This window comes from Thermobia domestica, chromosome 5 (genome assembly GCF_964235325.1).
Source record: "Thermobia domestica chromosome 5, izTheDome1.hap1.1, whole genome shotgun sequence".
Classification (NCBI taxonomy): Eukaryota; Metazoa; Arthropoda; class Insecta; order Zygentoma; family Lepismatidae; genus Thermobia; species Thermobia domestica.
In genome coordinates this window covers 319,625,392-319,648,166 of record NC_137458.1, presented here as the reverse complement: position 1 = coordinate 319,648,166, position 22,775 = coordinate 319,625,392, and the positions used below count along the sequence as shown (strand labels likewise).

Here is a 22,775-nt window from a genome sequence, read left to right as displayed (position 1 = left end):
ACGAGCACGGTGTTTGTCCACCACAAAGTTCACTTGGCGGGGACTGGGATCGAACCCGGGACCCCAAGCACCAGAGGTGAACGCTCTACCACTGAGCCACCGCGCCCCCCGAGTAGTAGTAGTAGTAGTAGTAGTAGTAGTAGTAGTAGTAGTAGTAGTAGTAGTAGTAGTAGTAGTAGTAGTAGTAGTAGTAGTAGTAGTAGAAGAAGATGATGATGATGACGATTTTACCGTTAAAATACCCTATACTAAGACAAAGAGAAAATTGCTGTGTCGAGGACAGAGTGCGCGCAAATACAGAAAATGAGAAATTTTCCACAGAGAAAATTAGTAGAAATTTTAAACTACAGAAAATCTCATATCTAACCAATTTTGCAATGCAAAGACTTCATTAGGCAACAATGCAAAGGGAACGAAAGTGTTGAATTTCATGCTAGTAAAGTTATTCAAAAGTGCATATGTCAAAAATATTCCCATTAGTGGTCTGTTTTACTAACTTTGATTAACATGTATTACTGGAGTTACCAGAGTTGTGTGAAATACAAATTGAATTCCTACTTTAATTGCTTTTACAAGGGGGAAGGGAGATTACAAAGTTTTCATAAGCATGTAGAAAACGTTCACGGTAGGATCAAAACATTTATGTTACTTGATTAGGTATAACCCTGTGTATGTTAGGCAATATATGGCTGCAGTGCAATAATATACTCTTTCCTTTACAACTGTGCAACTCATGAACGTGCAAGAATGGACAAAGTGGAATACAAAGCAGAAATTTAACTCCCTTTTCTGCAAGGCGAAACTTCCAAACAAATTCATTAGGATATGTTTGAACTATGTGCTTCGTATAGTATTGTTCCTGAGTGGTACAGATGCTTCAAATGTAGGCGCAAAACCTACGGATGAACAGCGATATCATGAAAGAAAAATGCCACGACGTTCACCTAAGCATAGGTCCGTGTTAACGATCATACATGATCACTTGCATGCCTCACAGGACGATGGATCCCGCGTCTACTCACACCATTCCAAAAGCAACAAAGACGATTGTTGGTTCTTGATCAGGACACAGATTTGCTTTTTCCCGACTAGTGATAATGAATGAGACGTAGTTTCATTGCTTCGATTCAGAAAGCAAAGGAAGTTCAAAACAGAAGAAGCATTGTGACTTCCCGTCTCTTAAAAGGCAAAAGTGTAATATCTGCACAGAAGATCATGTTATCTGTTTTTATGAAGGTGGTGTTATCCTCACAGTTATTTACTAAAAGATCGCACAATTTGCGCAATATTATACAAACTATATGGCCAAACTGCGTGAAAAAATTAAACATTACAGAAGAGAAATGCTGTTCAAATGTGTGCTCAAACATACCTCTACACGCGTCCCATTTTGCTCTTGACAAAGCACGTCACCGTGGAATTATATTTTACCCGTATCCTCCATATTCCCCAGATCGTACACCTTCAGACTTCTTCCTCTTTTCTTTACTATAGAAAGGTTCCGTAGGCCAAGCATTTCCAAGATAACAATGATGTCATTTTCGCAAAAGAGGCGTGCTCAATGTCCAATCTACACAGTTTTACAAAGCTGCCATTCGCAAGTGCTTGCAACGGTGGGACTGATTTGCATCAACTTTGAGTGATGATTATACAGAAAATGAGTAGTATTTCTGTCAAGTTCCAACTTTTTTCGACTATCTGAAGTAGGGGAATACGGAAACTTTTTGAACCTTTCTTGTAGCTATGGACTTCCGTTTTATGCAAATTATTTAATCTGTATTGACATTAGTCTGGTAGTCTATCCACAAACTATTTTTCTTTTTCAGGAATGTGGAAGACCTAGACGAGTGCGTTGTGCATGCTGTTGCATTGTATTACTTATAATTACCTGCGCTATTTTTTATGGGATCTTCGAGCTAGTGTACACTGTAAGGTAAATCACTATCATTATTATTATTATTATTATTATTATTATTATTATTATTATTATTATTATTATTATGTCGTTGAATTTATGACGTATTTATGAATTGAGATTTTTTTGAAAGAAAATTGCTTTTCTGTACAACATTACATTACTTTTCAACGTATTCACCATTCAAATTGAGGCACTTGTCATAATGTTTTACAAGGTTTGAAATTCCTTCTGAAAAAAAAAGCATTGTGAAGCGCATTGTCATTATTGAAGTCAGGGACGTACGCAGGAATTTATTTCGGGAGGGGTCTAAAGCGTTTCGGGGGGGGGGGGGGTTCAAATACAATTTGAGGCTAAATTAGATGAAAATTTCTAAAATTGACCCTAAAAGTAGACTACATTTACAAAAAATTCGGGATTTCGGGGGGGAGGTCGGACCCCCAGGACACACCCCCTGCGGTACGCCACTGATTGAAATGACAAGACGCAAGCCACTGTTTCATGTGTCTGAAGAAGTGTTAGTCGCTCGGCGCCAAATCTGGTTATAGAAAGGATTATCAAAAACGCCCCAGTGGAACTCTTCAAAAGTTATTGAGTATGCGGGATGAGCATTAACATGAAGCAACACTTCATCGGAAGTTTACGTTTGGTCTGTAAACACCACATAGTTCGCGATGAATCGCAGCTGCCGAAAGCTTTTAAAGCACGTACTTCAAATTTGGCGAGTTTTCCTATTGGAGCATTCATTTTCAGTTATTATAGCAGACGAGCGCTTCTCCTTCTACTGCTCACTGTCTACTGGACTAGTGCACACAGTGCCACAGGACTGGCGTCGCTCTTCTCCACTATTTCTAGCATATGCGCAAACTTTTTTTTTTTTCGTATTACCCTCGTATGTTCAATCCCTTTTCATGAATTGCCATTTAAGAAAATTTAGCAATATCAAATGTATAAACAATATTGCTATGTGCATTGTGTAAGTAAATAAAAAATAAATCTAGCAGACCGCTCTGAAAAATAACAATTCATTTTACGCGCGTTCTCCGGCAGTGATGATACCATTTCTTTCCCCGTAAACTTTAGTAAAATCTCGCTTCTTAACGAATGGTCACTATTTGCATAAATGAACAGTATGGATTTTTCGTCAGAAAGTGGGATTAGCATAAAAACAAAAGCAAAGAGCATTGCCATTTATTGTTCAGTTTTAGCAAGGTATAGAACACTGATACCCAACGATGTCTACCATACCCTCTATTTCCAAAGTTGCTACCCACTTTCTTCCCTCTCTATCCTCTACAGAATACGACGATTGGGGACGAAGCTAGAATTGGCACTTTCAATATCAAGTTTGGAAACAGTGGCTGTGGACAGGATCATTGTCGTAAAGCTTTCGCAGACATCACTAAGTACCAACGTTCCGTACCTTACTAAACAGAATGATAACTGACAGCGCTTTGTACTTTTGGTTGTATGCTAATTAAGGATGATGCAATCGCTTCACTGAGCTTCGTCATCCCACGATTGATGCACCACTTTTAGGCTTACAATATAATGAGCTCTCCTCGTGTATATTGTAAATTTAATCTAAGATTCTGCACTTTCGCTATATACTTCATCAGATAGGGTTGCGAAGAAATCGGAGAAGAAAAAAAAAACTCCGAACAGTCCACGTGGGAAAGCAGGGTTACGTGTAATGTTGCGAGGTTGAAAGTAGAGAGAGTAACGGAGGAGGAAGACAAATTAATGGGACGAGTGGGTCGATAAGAGTGCAAGGGAGAAAAGTAACAATAAATGCAGCGCAAAACTTATATATGTATAATAAATGGTATGGCTGTTCACACGTCGTTGTTGTTCTCCACCATTAAATTGACAAGTGATCTAGTATACTGTAGACAGTCTATTCGCTCTTACCATCCGACCTAGTCGATGGCGACTCCTATCATCAACGCACTCATATATCACAACAGTTGACCCTGGCGCTAACGTTTCTGCCCGATATCGACGTACTCATGGTACCCTTGATACGGTGGTCTTTGGAAATCTCAGTGCTTGCACGACTTCAGAGATACACGTAGCCCATACGTCTGGTCCCGACAAATCTCGCCGCAATCAAATGCGTTGAGGTATCATGTCTTACCAATCCTGTGATCAGCTGTTACTCATACAGCTTGTACGAGGTCCGACGTCCTCATTGTCATATGCCAACCACTCCTATTACATTCGCCAGGCCAAGCACAGCGCCATTTCTCCTGAACGATAGCTATCGCTAATTCAACTGCACATGAGTGTATATCGTGCATAAAATTCACTTGTAGTGACTAATCATGTCTTCATGAATATACAAACGGCAAATGCAAGTACTGTGTCGTCTTTTATGTTTCATTTTGCAGGCTCTTAAGTTCGAATGTAACGAAGGAAAAAAAGTAAATACAGTGAAACCTCTCTAAAGCGGACAGTGGTGGGGGAATCAAAAATTGTCCGTTATAGAGAAGTGTCCAGTGTCCGCCCTAAAGAGGTTTCAATATTTTCTTACTAAATTAGTAAATAAGGTAATACGCAATTATATATATATATATATATATATATATATATATATATAAAAGAATGAATCATGTATTTACGAATATTGCCTGCATTATCCTTCGCCATCCAATACTCTATGTTCGAGGCACAACATGGAAATAAGATGTTATAATTCTCTACACTTTACACTTACCACTACTTACTACGTTATCAGTGTGTTGCTTTAATTTGTGGTTTAATTGCAGTCTAGTAGTGTATTTTTTGAGACAATATGCGTACTCGCGGGCAAAAATACTAAACTTGTCTTCTGCTTGGTTAGAGATTCCAGCGGGACAGTAGAATGACACGTCATTCCAAACGGCGGGCAACTGTCAATTACTTTTATGTCTAAAACAGGTTAGGTGGGAGTGGAATGCAAGCAAAGGATATGAGGGTGTTATTAAACAGAGATGCCTCGTCTGGGTTGCTGAGCACACAATTGAGGAAGCAAAATAGTCACAATGCTTCCTTGGTGATACATGTATGAATTACTAAAAATGTACTTTTACTGTACTTTTTAACTTGTTTCTAGAGGAAGTGTCCTAATACGGAGTTAAATAATACCTATAAAAGACAGAAAAGACTGTCTGTGTTCGTACTAGAGTGTCTGCTTTAGAGAGGTTTGCAAATATGTTTTTTTTTTTTTCCTATTACAGTGTTTGGGGATTAATGTCCGTTACGGGAGGTGTCCGTTATTATAGGATTCACTGTAGTTACGTATAGACTCAGGGGGAGTACGTGTGCAACATATGTATATTAATCAATATTATAATAATGTTATGAGGAAAAACGTGAAAAACTACTTACACCGGGTGACCTTGAATAGCGTAGTCGGCAAAGCTCTCGCATTTGCTGTTTGCGGTCCCGGGTTCGATTCCCGACGGGACACTCGGTCAGAAAGGGTAAAAGCCTATTCCGGCCAGCCATCCTGAGAAGGTTTTCCTGACTTTTCCTTATTACAACAGAGGAAATGGTATCTAACAAGCTGTCCCAGGCAAGGGAGCCGATTTCCCTGTAAATTTGGGGGGGGGGCATTCTGATGCAGAAGATATATATATATATATATATATATATATATATATATATATATATATATATATATATATATATATATATATATATATATATATATATATATATATATATATATATATATATATGAAGATTTTACGACAAATTGCATTCAAATTATGCCAAATATTGTACATTCATAAATACAATAGGAGTCCACATGAGCTTTGGGGGGCCTGGGCCCCCCAGTATCGGCGCCCTTGGTCCCAGGGCCCTTCTTTCCTTTCTACTTCTCTGGGTAGTGTGATCTCTTACAGAGTCATCCCTCAAAAGTGAAAGGCTAAAATGGCCATAGATGCAGGAAATCCACAAATATAATTACTAATTGCTAATTATACTTACACCGGAAGGATGTTATTCCATTCCCCTTGCAAGCAAAGCCTGAAATGACGTTCCTGTGTAGACTGGTAATTATGGGGTAAAGAACGCTACAAAAATCAACTACACGGAGTGTTTTTCTTTTTAATTAATTACACACAATTTAATAAGATCTGTTAGAGAAGTGTCCGCCTTAAAGAGGTTTCAATATTTTCTTACTAAATTAGTAAATAAGGTAATATACAATTATACACACACACACACACATATATATATATATATATATATATATATATATATATATATATATATATATATATATATATATATTGCATGAATCATGTAAAGGGGATCATGGGAAACTTGCATGTAGAGAATATGAAATATAGAATACCGCGTTAAAGCCACCGTTACCCCTTCTGCTGGAATAGTTATTTTTGCTATCTATCACAAAAACAGAATTCAAAAATTCCCTTTCGTTCAATAGTTATCGTGCGAAGGAACGGATGGACGTACAAATCGTCCCACTGTGTGACCTTCATAAACATCACTTTTGTTTTAGGTTATAACAAAATTCTTTAAAAATATGTAGACGCAGAATTCAAGTTTAAAAAAAAAAAAAAAAAAGTTACCAATATATCCTCCGTGGTAAAACTAAATATTCTCAAAACGTATCAGAACAAGCTACCTCCGTCTTCAATAGTACGGTAACAAGAATAAAAAGGGATGAGAGAAATATGATATGGAAAAAGGAATACATACCACCAAACAAATATAACGTGAGAGATGAATACTAGAAACAACCAGCAGAGCATAGTGGACGAAAGAAAGAAAGAGTTGAGTTAGAAAAAGTGTACTGCCTATGCCTATGCTACGTCACTGTTGCCAGATCCACATTAAACATTAAAGGTAGCTAGATCCACATTAAACATTAAAGGTAGGTAGCCAGATTTTATCAATGTTTCCAGAATCCAGATTTAAAGCCGGTTCATATTTATTCATAAAGAATGATTCTTTACTTTCCTTTTTTTCTTTTATTTTTTGTTTTTGTTGAATCTATCACAATAACCTGTTTTATATTGTGTGTATGTTGTTTTAGTGACAATCCCGACATACCTTCTTCTTCAGAGTTTTTTGCCCGTCTAGTGTGTTCTTGAACTCGAGTGTTAATGTTGCGTTTAGTTTGACCTATATATGAAGAGTCACATTCACACTGAGCACACGATAGATACATGACTTATTTAGTGAATCAACAAAATAACTTTTAAAGCCGATGAGATGCTTTTCTGAACTTTTTGGGGCAACGGAACGTAAATATAAATATAAGTATACTGGAAGCAGATATGTTATGCGTTTCAATACTTTGAATTTTTGTCGCTAATTGTGGAAAGTAAGGAATACCTATCCAAGTTTTTGCTTCTTTGTGAATAACTGTTTTAGGGGCTTGCACCGATCTGCGTGTTTGATTAAACCACTTTTGTAAGGTACGCAACTTACAATATTTTTTTGTTCTATTTGATATAAAAACTGTATTTCATCATTGAGATCATTTGGACGATAAAAATTAATAATATTGCGTTTACAAAACAAAACCAAAATCAAATGAAATGAAATCTTTGAGCTTTCCGTCCCATGGTTATGCCAGCTAGGCTAAGAGAGACGATGATGATGAGAAATGAATGAAGTGGTTGAATGAAGAAAATGGGAGGAAACGGGAGAATCCCGAGAAAACCCACGCACACGGTGTTTGTCCACCATAAAGCCCACTTGACGCGACCTGGGATCGAACCAGGGACCCTACGCACCAGATGTCAACGATCTACCACTGAGTCACCGTATTCCCCCCCCCCCTACGAAATTATTCCAAATGTTGGCCTCGTACAGTGGTATGTCGGGACAATTCACCTAAAACAATACATACAATATAAAGCAAGTTAATGTAATACATGGTTTTGTTCGGAAAGTAACGAACCTCATTTTCCTCTCGCAAGTTATTAATCGTTAACACATAGAAAAAGTTAATATTCCTCAAAGTACATACCTTCCGCATCAATACAGTTTTGCCAACGCGAGATGTTGTTCTTTAAGCACCCGTTTCAATTGAGGGAACATAAAGAAGTCCGCCAGGGCTAGGTTGGGACTGTAAGGTGGGTGGGAAATCGTTGTTACGAAGATCCAGGTCAGGTAGTGCGTCATAACAAAGGCGTTGTGAGAGAGCGTATTGTCATGATGCAGTTTTCATGACACTTGGAGCTCCTTTCGGACTCTGGTGTCCGTTGCATTAAGTCTTTGAAGCACTCCCTTGTAATATTGAGCAGTGACAGTCTGGCCAACGGGGACAAACTCATGGTGCACCATTCCTTTTGCGTAATAATAATAATAATAATAATAATAATAATAATAAAAAGACAATGACAATAGACTTCACTTTGGATTTGCTCATTTGAGCCTTCTTCTGGCGCGGTGATGATGGCGTGAGGCAGTCGGACCTTTGCCTCTTGGATTCCGGATCATATTCAAAAATTCATGACTCATCACCAGTGATTACGTTATCCAGGAAATATGGAATCATCCTCACAAAGTTCTTTCAGTTCCTGACACGTTTCCACGTGATTCACTTTTTGCGCGTCGGTCAAGACTTTCGGCACAAGTTTTGCACACATTTTTTGCATGGCCAATTCTTCCGATACAATTTGGTGGACAACAGTTTTCGGCAAGTTTAACTGTTCCGCCATCATACGAATAGTAATGCGACGATCTGTTTTGAGCAATTCGCGCAAACAGGTGACAGTTTCCTCCATTCGCGATGTTGAGGGGCGTCCACAACGGGGCTCGTCGTTGACGTTTTTCCGACCTTCTCGGAACGCTTTGTACCACTTCTTTGCCTGTGAATAGGACATGCAGTCATCCCCAAAGGCTTCCTTCAGCATGTCATAAGATACCTTTGGTGTCTTGTTCAGCTTCACTTAAAATTTCAACGCATAACATTGCTCTAATATTTTCTCCATCATAAGTATGACAAGGTCACTGCACAGTGGTTCACGCTGCAGCACTTCCTGACTTGCCGAGAGCACGAAGGCGATTAACCCGGGCACCGTTGGAAAGCTTAAGGTACCTCCCATTCCGTTTCACTGGTAGCACCGCTCGGTTCTGTAGAGTCGCTTTATGCTTATGACATGCTGAAGAAAGCCTTTGGAGATGACTGCATGTCCTATTCACATAACAATAAATCCTCCCGTGGAAAAAGTAAATATTCTCCACACGTATCGAAACAACAAGTTAGTTCCGTCTTCACTGGTAAGGTAACAAGAGAAGAGGATAAGAGAAATATAGTATGGAAAAAGGAATACATACCACCAAATAAAAATAACGTGAGAGATGGACAAAGTAACCAGTTTTTTTGTTAATAACAAACTTCATTTTGATTTTTGACACTAGAAGTGCATTCTGATGATATTCTGACAATGATTAAAAAATAAATAAATAAATAAATAAATAAAATAATAATAATAATAATAATAATAATAATAATAATAATAATAATAATAATAATAATAATAATAATAATAATAATGATGTATGTAGGTTATAATTTCGAGGTACTTGATGTTAACAAATGTGTACATTGGATTCCAAGTACCACAAGACCCCCAAATATTATGAAACTTCATAGAATTCGCTTTTATGTTTATTAATCAAAGCTTTACACTTAGAACTAGACAAGATATAAAGAAAGTTATATTGCTTCATGTACACACGTGACAAGCAAGTACGATTTTTTTTTTTTAAACTCAGATATGAATAAGCCTATATTAAATGGACACTTGACAAGATTTGCGTAGACAATGTCTATTTGTTTCCCTTGCAGACTTCGCCACTAATCTTATTTAAGCCTATAATGAATTGTATATTTTGTACTCTCTCTCTCAAACTAGGCACATGAATGTGAGAAGGTTCAGGTGTTATTGTCCCAACTGCTGCTGCGAAATTGTAAGAGTTACAAACCTACCTGATATGTGTGAGCAACCTGCGACGCCACCTATTACCGACATCAACCCATCCAAGTGGGGATGGAGAATACCACCACCATAAACATAGGACAATTCTTACTTGGCAATGCTGCAGCTAATATAATTTTAACATTTGTTTAATTTTAAAATGTCATTTCAAAGAATAAAATAGTATTATGATTTTTTTTTTTTTTTTAAATAATACATGTTCACTAAATAATTGGTTTATTTACTGGTAGAAGCTCTACAACATATATTCATAAGAAAAGTGATCTATACTTTGTGCCTTCTTGTGTGTTCCTTAAATTCATAATTTCCTTCGTCGCTGGAAATGTCATCAGCAAGTGTTTGTTTTTTTACTACGACACCGAATTAATTTCTCGGTAAAATGCAGAAGAGTAAAATCGCTTTTTCTAAAAGTCCAATTTTTGCTATAGACAAATTTAAGTACAACTGGGCTAAAGATCCAAGTAGCATTGAAGATAATACCTTACTCTACTTTACTCTACTCTACTCTACTCTTGAACTAAACTGTGGAGAACCTCCTCAAAAGAGATGTGGATTGTCTGTAAGTGGACTGAATAAAGTAGTGGTTAAGGTATTGGCACGGTAAATCAGACGTAGCGGGTTCAATCCCGGCGTAAGCGAACTTATTCTTCCTTTAAATTTTAACGTGATTCATCTATAGTAAAAATTGAGTGTTGAAAAAAATCAGGTATTGTCCGGATTTCTAATCTCTCTCTAAATATACACGAGGAGTGTTCAAATGAAAAGGTACGAAGCGACACTCTGGGTATAATCGAAGTCTTTAATCAAAAGTAGTCAGCAAAGGCCTGAACATAACTATCCAACTGTTTCACGAGCCGATCCCTGTTCCCAGAATTCTTGTGGCTGTGACAGCAGCCAGTTCTCCCTTGTGTTCTTCAGTTCGTCGTCCGAGTTGAAGCGCTTCCTTTTCAGTTAAAAAAAAAGAAAAGAAAAAAAACTGGAAGTCGCACGGCAACATGTCCAGGTTGTAGGGCAGATGCTCAAGCTGTTCCTAATTGAACTTGTTCAATACACTTTTTGGCCTGGTCTCGGGTTATTATTCAAACTCTCCCGGCCTTCACGATAACGGGCACTCCTCTTTCTCACAGACTTGTCGGATACACAGTCTACCCCGTATACGGCCACCACTCGGTGATGAATATCGGACGGTTTAACCGCTTCCACAGTCAGAAATCTGGTAACACCTCGCTGCTTTTCAACCGTCGAATTTTTAATGTGAACGCCATGCTGTTCTCGCACATAACTGCCTGATTCTCTCCTGCGTCATGTGAGAAGGCCTGCGCATGCGCACAATTATGCCGAACACTACATTCTCTTCCCTTGACGTCGCACGAAGTTACCCCAAAGAGGTATATTCCTATTTCAACCGGTTTGGTTTGTACAACGTTTCGTACTTTTCCATTTGAATACTCCTTGTATATATCGAAAAGTATTAGAGAAAATATATCTTACCATGAGCGGCCGAAGGGAGGGGGGCTTCCCTGGCTCACGGAAATGTATTAATTTTTTAAAGACTTTATTAATATAAAATTACCAAACGTAATATAGCAACCAGGGAAATGATACTCCACCCTCCCAGAAAATTTTCTTCGAGTGCCCATGTACCTTACCCAGTGGAACTTCAATTTTGAACGTGAAGGTGCAAGATAAACTACAAGTAACAAGATACACATGTTATTATTAACAATTATAAATGAAAAATTACATATTATATATATTTCTGTACATTTAATTACATGACTTTTGGTGTTACTTTTCTACAACGTAACTAAAATATATCTAATATCTCCCCCACAATTATGCCATGTAAATTAATACAGACTAGGATCCCACCAGAATCGAACCCAAGGTTACGTATACCAAAGACGAGTATACTAGCCACTGCAAAGGCTTATACATCTACTGATGTCAATTCATTCATTGTGTAAGTTCAAACTGATAAACTGATTTCATAACATTTATTTTATAATTTAATAGACTATAATCTTACTTTGAAAGCACAGAACAATTTATTCAAATTTTTCATATTTATGATTTTCAAGGTAATACATGTAAGGTGTTTTATCGTCGAGAGTACTGTCGAGGAATTTAAAACTGGCAAATCTATAAAAGCATTACTTTGCTTATTGTACTGTATGGATGCGAAAGTTGGGTACTCATTTGCAGAAATGAATAAAAGTTGAGAGTAATTGTACGCGAAAAACACACATTATTTATAATAAATGCCAACATACTATGTAGTAACAGTTATTCCTTATTGTAGTTGCAGCTTATAATTTCAATCAACTTATGCTGATGTCTTCTTCAGAGAAGTTAATAAGTACGAGTTAGGGAATTTCAGGTACTAGAGACAATCTAGTACATAAGTAAGGATGGCTCCCACCCTCATGTCACATCAACAAAAGATCTTAAGAGACTGACTTACTAAAAATAATACAACGAACTAGAGGAAACTACGTATCATGTTGTTTTGGTATCCTATGAACTACTTTTTAAATAACATTATTATTTAATTTTAATAACTGTATGCTAAAACTGTTTTGTTTATTACAAACTAAGTACAACTATTATTTAAAAAGTAGTTCACAGGATTCCACGACAACATTATAAGTAATCAAATGCAGTTGAGTTCGTTCGTGTAGTGGCTGCCTTAACTTAGATTTTGGGGGAAATATTATTCTGGCAACACTGTAATTTCTACGGATGGCAACACTGAAGATTCTTCAGGTTTATATTTTCTATTGTAGAATAGCATTATCTATAATTGAGTCAGTTGCGTTTCATTATCTTCTTTCACTTATGAATAAACAAAAAAAAGAAAAATGGTAAATTTTGTATTATTTTTAGTATGTCAGGCTTTTAAGGTTTCCCGAGAAAGAAATTGGAGGAAATACTTCTGACTAGATTCGTTACCATAGGATAGGATCCAATAGCCACCTGCTGTTTCTGTGGCGTTGAACCTGGAATTTCCGTAAGCTATACAGTTAGTGAACTGTATACCAGACAGAATGCTTTTTTAACGTTTACTGTATAGCTTGTAAAGACAATCAATCAATGAATACAGTGATTCAATGGCACAGTACTCAGATCTCATAAGTAGATTATCATAGGTTTGAGCCTCGGTTATTTGGAGAAAACCGGTGAATACAGATCTAGGTTTCCTCCCACTTTGTCATCGTTCCGTCATATATTTCTTATCATATCATCATTGATCAATGTTTATCGTATGATAGTCTTCTTTGGCTTAGGGGGCGTAATAAAAACTAACTAACTCTATGGCCTATGGAATTCGAGAATTCAATGACGCATTCACAAAAGCTCTCCACTGACTTCTATCCTTAGCCAACTGGATCCAGTTTCTACTTTGTATTCCTATTTCTGTGAGATCCACTTTAATCTGCGCCTAGGTCTTCCTAATGGTCGTTTTCTGATTGAATTCCCAGTTAAAACTTTGAAAGCGTTCCTACTTTTTTCCATTCTGACTACATAACCTGCCCACCTAAGCCTCCTAGATTTGATGACCCTAACAATGTTTGGTAAACGGTTTAAATTATGTAGTTCCTCGTTATGAAGTTTCCGCCGTTCCCCATTCTCTTTTCTCTTGGGTCCGAAAATTTGTCTCAGGATCTTATTCTCAAATACTTTCAGTCTGCCTAGGTACGTTCTTCCCTCAGAGTAAGCGACCATGTTTTGCAACCATACAGACAACAGATACGATTATCGTTTTATATATTTTAAGCTTTAAATTCCTCGATAGGTTTTACAACGACAAAAGATTTTGAACTGAATAATAACACGAATTCCCTGTTTTAGTTGACGTTTAATTTCTTCGTGAATATGATTTTGGCCTGTTAATATTGATCCCAGATATTTGAAAGTATCCACTTTATCGGGTGCATTTACTTCTAAATCCAACCTAACATTTTCTAATTTTTGGCTTCAAGCACACAAGAAGAATGGTTACAGAAGTGAAGATGCATCTATTAATGTGTTTTAATTAACTATGTGTTTCTTGCGCATGATTGCCGTTCACTTCACTTAACTTTAATTTCAGAACTGGAACTTTTGTCATTGGTACACGTAAACTCAAGTTTGATTTTGGTGTACGTCTACTCCCCATGACGTACATTTGAAAAATAATAGACAAATTGGAACTCTTGATAGCAAAAGTACAAGCTGCTATTTTAGATTTTTTTTTTTCAAAGGCGTAAACGAAAGAAAAGACAACAAAGTGTAAGGAATGTTTATATAGATGAATCCTTTCCCATGTATTCTGTTACAGTGCAGATTCTTGGGATGTCAAACCAAAACATTTACTTTCATTCATTCATTCCGACTGAACACATGGGTATAACATTAACATCACTGGAAACTATTACGAAGGTTGGATAAATATATGTATATATTACATGATGAACGGTATCGATATTTAAGGTTATGTTGCTTTTAGCATTATTTTTACGCAATACTTGGTTGTGAGACCTCACTGTCAGGATATGGCAGCAATTGTGTCCATGTATCTACAGGTGTGTTCCGAAAGTAAGTACCGTTTCGAAAAAAAAAAAAAAAAAAAAAAAAAAAAATCAAAAGGTTTGTTCAAGTCACTTAAACTATTTTTCGACATAGTTTCCACCAATGTTCAAACACTTATCAGAGCGGGTGACCAACTTCTCCAAACTTTCCTCAAGGAAACATACCGCCAGTGAAGACAATCATAATTCTACGGTGTTTTTCTCACTCCACGCAAGATAATCACAATTCAACCGTACTGGCGGTAGTGGAGAGGCAATGAACTAGTGAAACTAGCGAGCATGCGCGGAGCGCCGGCCCTAGAAGAATGGCTAGCGCTGCGGTGGCGTTCAAACAAAACGGTGCCTATAGGTTGATTATTTTCGGAACAGCTGTGAGCATTCGTACAGTCACCTCTGAATCCAGTCCCACAGCATGACGTTTCTACAACAGCGCGAAAAAAAAATGGCTAACAGCTCACACATACTGACCACACCGCTTTCACTGTGCGCGATTCATCTCTCCGCTCCCATGTTCGACTCGCTGACTAGCTTCGCGCCAAAAGTCATAGCTGTTCCGAAAATAATCTACCTATACTTGCCGAACACTGGCGGGATATTTCGTTGAGGAAGGTTTGGGCAAGTTTGTCACTTGCTTTGACAAGTGTTTGAACATTGGTGGAAACTATGTCAAAAAATAAGTTTAAGGTGCGCTCTTTCATGTAAAAATAAATTTGGCTTGAACAACCCCGTTAAAAAAAAAAAAAAAAAAAAAAAAAAAAGGTACTTACTTTTAGGACACGCTTCGTACAAGAGAAATCCTAAATAAATTAGATTTGGTCAACGCGAATAGTATGAAGTTTTGAAACATGACAATTTCACGGATGACAAGCGATTCATAGTAGCAGTGAAATCATTGATAACAACGCATGCTTAGAACACATGAATGTTGGCAGCCAATAACTTATTCTTACTACAGGCCAGTCAACCATTAACAGTACATACAAATGGGGATGTAACACAATTCTTACACCGCCAATGATAGCTGTCGGGCTATTTCATATGACAATGTTACATCCACGACATTAATACTACTCCGAAGCGAGGTGCTCGGCTTGCTTCGTAGAAATCGAATATATCTCCTAGATGTATATGCTATGACCAAAGTGAAAAATATGTCTACAGTCCCGATTTGGGTGACCATATCTCGCTGTCTTTGGATATATTGGGTGCAACATCAGTCCTATTCTACGGGATATGAGATTTATTTTGTAAACAAAATAAAATTGACTTTTTAAATTTTTTCTCAATTATAACTTTGAATTTTCTGAGAAGATATGGGAATAAACTGAAGAAAAAAAATGTTTTACCTGAAAATGAAATCTTTAAGTTTACGTCCCATAGTTATGCCGACTAGGCTAAAGGAGACGGTGATGAGAAGTGAGTGAAATGAAGAAAGTGGGAAGAAACAGGAGAACCCCGAGAAAACCCACGCACACGGTGTTTGTCCACCACAAAGTTCACTTGGCCCGAGCTGGGATCGAACCAAGGACCACATGCACCAGAAGTGAACGCTCTACCACTGAGCCAATGCAGTCCCTAATGTTTTATCTGAGTCTGACATAATCCATTAATCTGAAAAACCAGGGTATCTACTAAAATTCCGAAATGAAATTTCGTGACTTTTTCGTGACCTTTTCTTTACCAAACCATAAAATTTCATAACATTGAAAAACTGATAACAGCATCTATATTCATTAGCACTTTTCTTTACCTTATCTTTACTTTCAAAGGCTGTTCCCTGGAGCATGGGCGTCTCTGGCATGTTAAAATTGAGGGGGACGGGGACGACTCAATGCTAGTAGACCCTAACTAAAGTTATGTCAAAATTATGAGTAAACTGGAATCTGCTTTACTAATGGCACCCGCTCTTTCTACCTTTAGTAACACAATTCATCATAATTTTCTTCCATCACTGGTAAACTACTTGCCGAAAAAAAAAAATATATATATATATATAATATGGTTCTTAGGTAATTTCTTCACCTTGACAGTCCTATCGGTGAATTCCTACTCAGTGTTCTTAAAAGCATTTGCAGCAGTGTAGTTTTATAGTCCTCATATATTTCAATTTTTTAGCTAACAAAATCTTAACTCTCTGAAAGAAGTCTTACGATGACACTTGATTTGACTGCGAAGTTCGATTTTTTATTTTCATTCTTCTTCTGTATTCGTAATAAACTCAAAAGGCATATTATCTACCTTTTTGTTCATTTCGCAGTATGTTTTTGAACTTGTCCGATCCACCATCCTCGTTTACTTCATTTTCCGTTTTAATGCCTAAAATGTACAGTTTATTCTTGCTGTCATCCGCCTCCTCAATGTATTCTTTCTATCTTCCTCAAACTCAATTCGCTCATTAAACACTCATTTCTACCTTTAGTTTCTATATTTTCATAGTAGTTGTCCCTTGCTGCCCTTCTACAGTATTCGCATGAAATTTACTCTCATATATAATATTCAAATTTCTCTATCTTTTTAAATTACTCTTGTCACCTTCGCATCTATTGTATATTTCCCTGTATTTGTAATTTCCCTTTTTAATTCGCACATAAACTTTCTATACATCCTTCCCTTCTCCAGTCTCCCTTCGTCATGGAAACCAATTGTTGTTAGTTAAGCAATGAAAAACTTGTGTGCCTGCAGCCGAGACTACTTTGACTAACCAAGAAGCGTAACTTAAAAAATCCTTCTTTGAAAGTGACACACATCAGGCGGACATTCTAATCACATTAACCTAATGTTTAAGAACAGACATACCTTTAATTTGTTCTATCTATGTTTTTACTTTAGCATTGATCCATTTATCTCGTACTCAAAATATTTGGGAAGACGCGTCCCCCTGTCCCCCCCGCCAGAGACGCCCGTGCCCTGGAGCGATAAAAACTTGGTGTCTTTTCACAGTTGAATAAACTGGTTAAAAGCGTAGGTGGTTTCGGCAATATGGTGTGATTTGCATTGCCACTGCTCACTGATGCCAGCTGAAGGACAATCTCAAGAGCGAATTTGGGTGCGAATTAGGCCGAATTTTCATGCATGCGATAGAGGCGTGCTTTACCTGTAATTTGGTAGCGTTTAAAGCCGACAACAGATATTTTTGGCGGTGAATTTTGACGTTTTATAGAACAAAATTTTCTAGTCTCAACTTATTTGCACAGATAAAAGAATCGTGATCCAAAAGCTAAATGTCGTGAATTTTTCTTGATTTTCATGACCGTTTTCTGATTTTGTGACTTTTTCGTTACTTTCGTGACCGACGGACACCCTGTGAATATAGAATACATAATTTTTTATATGAATTGGACTTTATCCAGTAAAAGTACATGTTTTTTTTAATGGTATGTAATGTTCCTTCTAGTGCAACTTAAAATTATTGTCAGAACACTATTTAGGCTTTACACATGAGAAAAAACAAAGGATATTTCTTTTCTTATAAGAGCTACGAGTCTCCCGCTATAGATCTTGAGCTATGACGTACAGTGATCGATAACCACTACAATCTTATCTTGTGGACAGAACCACGAAAATGGAAAGATGAAAGGCGACTGTATAAGTAAAAGAGTAAAGTGGATTAAAACCCCAATATTTTAGCTTGAAAATGTACTCTGCGTTGCTATGCACTGCTTACAGCAAAGAAGAATCCTGTATCTACAACTTCGATTAAAGGGTACCAACTTAACTTTTCCGCACTGCGAATTGATTAAGAAAGATAAACTACTGTTAAATTGTCTACACGATAGAATCGAAATATTTTTACCCAACCCTCGTAATAAAGGTAACAATACAATACTTTGGCACAATAGTATTTGTTGTCATTCAGGCAATGGCGAAGCGTAATAAAAGACCCTGAAGTCCTGCTAATTTTTTGTATACATTATTTACCTTACTTTATTCAATTATACTTCTTATGCATTACAATTGCTACTAAATATTCTCGGTTTTTGTGGTGACAAGATTAGTTGAGAGGCATCAAGGCAGAAATCAGTCACAAATGCAAAATTTGAATTGCACGGTAACTGTGTATACTTGGTATACTATTAAAAGTACTGATGCTGCCTTCTAAAGACTTGAATAGTTTTACTGTAATTTAGTCAGTCACGTGACTCAAGCAAATAATAATATCATTGCAATTTAAATTAACAAAATTGATTGACATAGTTTCGTAACAGAATAAATATATTTCTTATTTCTTTCTTTTTATATTTACATTGATGGACTAGTTTTTGGAAATGAAATTTCCTGATTATTAAAGATTACTAGGATAGAAGATACGTATTTCTAGACTAAAAGTCCTCAGGCGACCAAATTCGAGGTAGTCAAACTTAATATAAGTTCAGTTTACGAAATTAAAGCCACAAACGGCTATTTTGGGAACGATGTTAGTTTAACGGAATAAAAGTTCATTATTTCCGCAATTTCTTTCTTTCCTTGTATCGTGTTAATATGCCTGAAACAGGAAACTCGGGTATAGCGGAAGGGTTTTTAACCTTCTCCTGCTCGAATTTTAACAGCGTTAATAAATGCTATATAAACAAGTTTAATAAATACACTTGTTTTGAATAACTTCCTACATAAAAGGTGTCTTTAGTTCCAAAAGAGCTGAAGTTTTAGTTTACGAATTAAATCATAATTTTAAATGATAAATTTGTTCCACTAAGTCTTGCTACTTCAGAACAGTCATTGCGTTTTTACTGAATTTTTCAAAATTTTTACTGAAACGTTTTTATCGTAGAAAATTACTCTGATAGCTCTACAAAAGTTTTGCGAACTAGAAAACCCATTGCGTCCACCGATTTGCCCTTATTCTTTGCTATCGAGTAACCAATTACCGCATTTGCGCGAGAATAGGCCACACTTTTTTTCTTACATTTTAACTTGAAAAATCATGGTGCGGCCTATAATCGAGATTTTGCCCCTCAGATCATAAATTATCAGTTTCAAAATGACGTGTACACGTATTATTTGGCAGCCTTCAATTTGAATCATTTCAGTTGTAACGGTATATCCACATTTCCTGTTTTAAACTACAAAATCAAGCGTGTCTTTTTCCACATTTGGATATTTGCACTTTGCCCTCGAAATGAACACCGACTTTTCAAACTATTTAAGAATTTCTCTTCACTTGTACACCACCGACGAAGATTTTTTCATCAACATCAAATCTGTGTCAAGCTCCCTGCTTACCGTGTTCCTTTGCATAGCCGTACTGCTTCTTTCCTATCGTCACCCAGAAACCAAATGAGTAACTTTTCTCGAATAAATCAACTTTGAAATTCCTTACACTCTCGCTTAAATTAGTCACGTCACCAGACCTCCTAATATGCAAAATGTGTCCTGTTGGTGATGAATCACCCTTAGTTATGCGGGAACTGAAGAAGGGGAAGAAGAGAGATGCAACTCAAAGTACTGTCTAATTGAACTTTCTGGTAAATTTAGTAGTGCTACCTATGTTCGAGATTTACTTTTCTCTATAACATCGTGTCAAAAGTTTAGATATGGCCTATGTTCGCACTCGGCCTACGTTTATGCAAATACGGTATTCTTGATTGTTATATTTCTCACATTATTTTTTTTAAATGTTTTTTCATGATATAATGGGAAAATGAGGTGAAAAGAACCGTTGTTTCTTCACTAATATGGCACTGTTTTAAAATTCCCAAAATTTTCCAGGCAGGAAAGTCTTGAAAAAAGCCATCTTTTTCATTTTTTTCCCTTTTTTTAAAGTCCTTTTTTCTCGAGTCCTTGCTCTTTACTAGCAACAATACTATCTGGAGCGAAAAGTATAATTTTTTAAAAAAAAAGAAAGAAAGAAAAAAAAACCTTTGCAATTCCGCTGTTATCAAAAGTGACGAAACTACTTCACTCATCCATTGCAAAGAAAAAGTAAGAAGTATAATTACTGCCTTCGACTCAACGAGTACTGAACAAAATAATACATCCCTTCATACTCACCTTACGTACTCCACTTATTTACTTTCCTTTTTAAATTATTGATTACCCTGTATGTACGATTACGCTTCACCATTCCATTCAGGTACTGGATATTAATTGTTGCATTATAACAAGATAATAAAATTCCAAGTCTTCCTCACTGGCTGGAAAATAGATTAAGAGCCACCATAACAATCCAAGGAATGTCCAAGGATGTCCAAGGAATGTTCTATTGGTATTTAAAAGATTTTGGGACATTCCTAGAACGTTCTACGAATATTGGTGCTGTGTAGGGTCCTCTTTTCACACTAAAATTCCTCTACGTCTTCAACTGAATACCTTCAGCTCATTACTGTAACTATGTATTCTCCGCAATCCGATGGATAAACTGTTCTTTATCAAATATGACTAATCCTTTACGAAATGCCGGCTCTTCTTCTTCATACCACTTCTCCACGTCGAACTCTGGGAAGAAAAACTTTATTTCTCGACGAGCGGATGATTCGGAATCTGAAAATAAAGTATTCATTAATACAGAGCTATGAGTACGGTTTCTATCGCTTTTTGTATTGAGATCAGAGATGAATAACCTCATACGTTCCGTCCTCAACCTTTTGGGGTCTATTACAGATGTTACCAACAACAAAGATGTTAATCATAGATTTCTAATATACAGGGTGTTACAAAAATGTGTCTCAATATTTTGGGAGCAGATTCCTTACATCAAAATAAGAAAAGAAGTTCATATGGACCTGTACTCAAAAGTGGATAGTTTCGGAGTTATAGGGTGCCGAAAACGTGAATCAAGTGAACTTCAAAAGTTCATAGCTCCACTACTATGGGACTTATCATAGTCGGTCAAGACATCACTGAGGAACTAGTATGTGATTTATCCAAATATCCACGTTTAAGAACCAGTACTTGCACACCAATTTTTCGAGAGGTAGGTGAACAGTAGGGATGGCCACAAAGTTCCGGTTCTCGGAGATCCGGTTTTAAGAACCGGTTGTGGAATCGGTTCCGGACCTGGATCCGAAAACCCGGTTCCAGAACCGGATCTTAGGAACCGGTTCCAGACTTGGATCCGAAAATCCGGTTCCAGAACCGGATTTCAGGAACCGGTTCCACATCTGGATCTGAAAACCCGGTTCCAGAACCGGATCTTAGGAACCGGTTCCAGACCTAGATCCGAAAGCCCCCAAAGACCCGTAAAGGAGGCACAAATTTCACTTTCAAAAAACTGCAAAGAGGAACATGCGCTTGTGCCCTCCCTGCCCAGACTCTCTTGTGCCCCCAGAAAAAAATTTTGGGCCACCAGTGTTTTTTTTTTTAATTTTGGTCCACCAGTGGGTGTTTAGCCAAATGAGTTGGCCAGTTTGCCTGTTTAACCATTGAGTTTGCCAGTTACCCAGTGTATTTAGCCATATGAGACAAGCGGCCGCCGCCTGGGCGCCTGCCTGTCGCTTCCACCATTTCATCTAGCACACTGTTCACAGCCCTTCAGCAGCTCGGGTTTAGCGTAGGGATCGTCACAAAGTTTCGGTTCCAGACCTGGATCCGAAAACTCGGTTCCAGACCTAGATCCGAAAAACCGGTTCCGGAACCGGATCCGTTCAGACCCGAAAACCGGTTCCAACAGGAACCGGTTCTGGCCATCCCTAGTGGACAGTGATCAAGTCCTCCCAAACAGCTTCTCTAAAAATGATTGTGCAAGTACCGGAGGTTCTGAAAGATGAATATTTGAATACTTCACATATTAGTTCGTCAGCGATGTCTTGACCCGACTACGATCGGTCCTATAGTAGCGGAACTATGGACCTTTAAAATTCATTTTTTCACGTTTTCGGCACCATATAACTACGAAACTATACACTTCTGACCACAGATCCATAGGAACCTTTTTCTTATTTTGATGTGGGAAATTATTTCCAAAATATTGTGGAAAATTTTTGTAACACCCTGTGTGTGTATATATATATATATATTAGAAAGGGTATGGACTCAAGCAGAGGGTGAGTTTTGAGATTCCACGTCTTTTAAAATATTTAGATTAAGTCTTATTATATCTTATAATATTCTTAGCATTTAATAAAATAAATAAAATCTCCAAAGATGAGACATATTCCAATCGATAATCTCATTGAGCTTCACAAAATGATGTGCGCGCATGTAAATTTGCATGCGTAGTTTTCGAGAACAAAAAAATTTTTGTAAACCTAAAAAAATATTAATTTCACCTAAATAATGTTCCTTCCAATATATATAATGTATATTTCTTTCCAATATTTAAAAAAATATCCCTCGGACATTTTTCATCAGGACCACACAGGCTTCAGTCATTTCTTTATGCAC

At 37.1% G+C, this 22,775-nt stretch overlaps 2 protein-coding genes across 3 annotated transcripts in view; one reads left to right on the top strand and one right to left on the bottom strand.

The window, feature by feature from the left end:
* LOC145686821 (uncharacterized) overlaps positions 1 to 10,065 on the top strand; it is a 13,329-nt gene extending 3,264 nt beyond the window's left edge. The window contains exons 3-4 of the mRNA XM_081760531.1: positions 1,827 to 1,933; positions 9,802 to 10,065. Of these exons, the coding sequence (XP_081616657.1) occupies positions 1,827 to 1,933; positions 9,802 to 9,958 (264 nt within the window). The 3' untranslated portion in view covers positions 9,959 to 10,065. The remainder of the gene's footprint in view (positions 1 to 1,826; positions 1,934 to 9,801) is intronic.
* Positions 1 to 22,775, bottom strand: part of LOC145686820 (nucleoside diphosphate kinase 6, mitochondrial-like) — a 65,822-nt gene that overhangs the window by 18,200 nt on the left and 24,847 nt on the right. The window contains exon 4 of one of the 2 annotated variants that reach the window (XR_014131651.1): positions 20,445 to 20,933. Coding sequence is in view for 1 of the 2 variants with exons in the window: in XM_081760530.1 (XP_081616656.1) it covers positions 20,782 to 20,933 (152 nt within the window). In the remaining variant the exon portion in view is untranslated. Of the gene's footprint in view, positions 1 to 11,582; positions 20,934 to 22,775 lie in introns of those variants that run through there. The other variant, XM_081760530.1, reaches the window with a different exon arrangement.